This window comes from Aplysia californica, unplaced genomic scaffold (assembly GCF_000002075.1).
Source record: "Aplysia californica isolate F4 #8 unplaced genomic scaffold, AplCal3.0 scaffold00664, whole genome shotgun sequence".
In the NCBI taxonomy this organism is placed as follows: Eukaryota; Metazoa; Mollusca; class Gastropoda; order Aplysiida; family Aplysiidae; genus Aplysia; species Aplysia californica.
The window spans coordinates 132,361-134,665 of NW_004797934.1; the positions used below are offsets into that span (position 1 = coordinate 132,361).

General features: G+C 38.4%; 1 protein-coding gene across 1 annotated transcript in view; it reads left to right on the forward strand.

The window, feature by feature from the left end:
- LOC101851441 (endoplasmic reticulum membrane-associated RNA degradation protein) overlaps window positions 1-2,305 on the forward strand; it is a 23,294-nt gene that overhangs the window by 19,353 nt on the left and 1,636 nt on the right. The window contains exons 16-17 of the mRNA XM_005108153.3: window positions 417-613; window positions 1,931-2,044. Of these exons, the coding sequence (XP_005108210.2) occupies window positions 417-613; window positions 1,931-2,044 (311 nt within the window). The remainder of the gene's footprint in view (window positions 1-416; window positions 614-1,930; window positions 2,045-2,305) is intronic.

Sequence of the window (2,305 nt, forward strand, 5' to 3'; positions counted from 1 at the left end):
GAGTACCCCTGGACAGTATGGCGGACATTACCGTGAAGAGGTCTATTTAGTAGTCTTGTATACATTTAGTTAGTCTTGTATGTAATTTGATAATCTTCTATGGAATTAAATAGTCTTATATATAAAATTAATAAGCTTTATTTAGAATTGAATAGTTATGAAATTGAATAATCTTTTTGGAATTAAATGGTCTTGTATAGAATTAGTTAGTCCTGTATATGATTTGATAATCTGCTATGGAATTAAACAGTATTGTGCAAAATTAGTAAGTTTTATTTAGAATTGAATAGTCTAATGTGGAATTATGTCTTGTAATGCATTTATAGGACCTTAATGTGTTGCAGGTGCTGTAAAACTTTTACTAAAACTATACTGTAAATCTTGTAAATTGAACTATACACATGTGTATTTTATAGAAAGAAGCTACCTCGGAGGCCAGTACTGGTGTCAAGGTCAGCGAGAGTGAGATAGTCGGACTCTTGACCCGCATCGTCGGTGAAGTCCTCACATGTCTGTGTCAGACGAGAGCAGCACTGGTGCTGCGACAGCAACAACTGACTGCCAAGCAACTCCGCTCCAGGCAGAGAGAGAATTTTAAGAAATTGTTGGCTTTGTGAGTGGTTGTCTTGTATGGTTGTTGTTGTCAGTTCAGTTTGGAATATAAATCTTCATGTTTGTTTGTTTTTTGATGGTTTAAAAAAAAATAGGAGTGGAGAGAGAGGGAGAGGGAGAGGGAGAGGGAGAGGGAGAGAGAGAGAGAGAGAGAGAGAGAGAGAGAGAGAGAACAGTGTTAGCACATTGGCTAGATATAGTCCCTCACATAAGAACACACACCTCTTGCATTTGAAGCCATTGTTTTTGACTATTGGTAGCGAATTGTGTGCTGGTAAATTCTTCTGCCTACTACTGACCTAGTAAGGATGGGAATTTACTCTCTTTCATCATTAAAAAAGAAAAAGGAAATGAGGGATACTTATTCACCTTATTGAAGAAGTTGGCCTGCACAGTATCCTGGCTCATACCGTAACTCCGTCTTCTTCTTCTTACCTCTGTATTTTCCCCTAAGTTTAATGTTGCCCTTCAATTTCAGAATAGGTTATTGCTATTGACTGTTGCTAAGTTGTAATTCCTAATATATGAATACATGTATTTCCCCTCTGTTGTTTCTGTCCGTCTGGTTTGCTGTTTCCATGCACTCTAGATGATCAGTGACAGTTGTTACGTTTTTGTTCTTCTCTCTACTCAAACTATGAAGATAAGATGAAATAAGATACATCTTTAGTGTCCAGATCCTGGAACATTGGTTTGGTGTTTCACCACGTACTCACATACACACACACACACATGTACACACCCATACACCCACACACATGTGCATACACACACACACACACAAACATGCACACACACACATACACACACACATGTGCACAACCATATACACACACACTCTTCCCTCACACATCCTCTCTTCCTCACACATCTGTGCTCATAACCTTAACAGTGTAATAGTATGCTGGCACTCACAAACAGTCCCACAGTCACATGCATAATATAAATGAACAGTAGTATAAACAATGATAATTTAAGCTAGATACATACTCAGTATTCTGATGGTAACTCAACACTAGCTATAAGATGCCACTAGGAAAGCAATAATTAAAAACAGGAAATACTATATCTTTATCAGGCGAAATAGAAAATTTGAAGCATCGACTGGGGTAGACCACGTGGAACCTGGAGACAAGCCTCAGAAATTGATGTACAGAAAAGTGGGAAGACATGGAATAACATCAAGAGGGTAGCCCAGGATAGAGAAAGGTGGAAAGTGTTTGTCCATGGCTTACACCCTGGTGCAGGGTGAGAAAGCAATGATGATCAACTGAAGTCACAGCTGACCTGTTTATGTCTTTTTGCTCTTGCCTGGCAGTGTTCCCAGCATCAGCTTGTTCTGCCAGTTTGTCCTGGCTCTGTCTGCATGGTTGTTCTGTCGTCTGGACCACTACAACAACTGGGACAACAAAACGTGCAAGGCCCTACAGAGGTATGTTTAGCATATCGTAGCATTGAGAAACAGGCTCAAAACAGAGGAAAAGTGTTAAGTTTTGAAGAAAGACTTATAATTTTTCACATTGTTGTAAACTTTTCTTAGACAGATTTGGTCTCACTGGCATAGCAGAAGTCATAAGTCATATTAATCCTGTCTTTATATATTTTGCTTAAGAAATATTCTTCTCTTCAGATGGATTAGTCATTGTTAGACATTGACGGTCAAACTATTATAATAATTACTATTATTATTTGC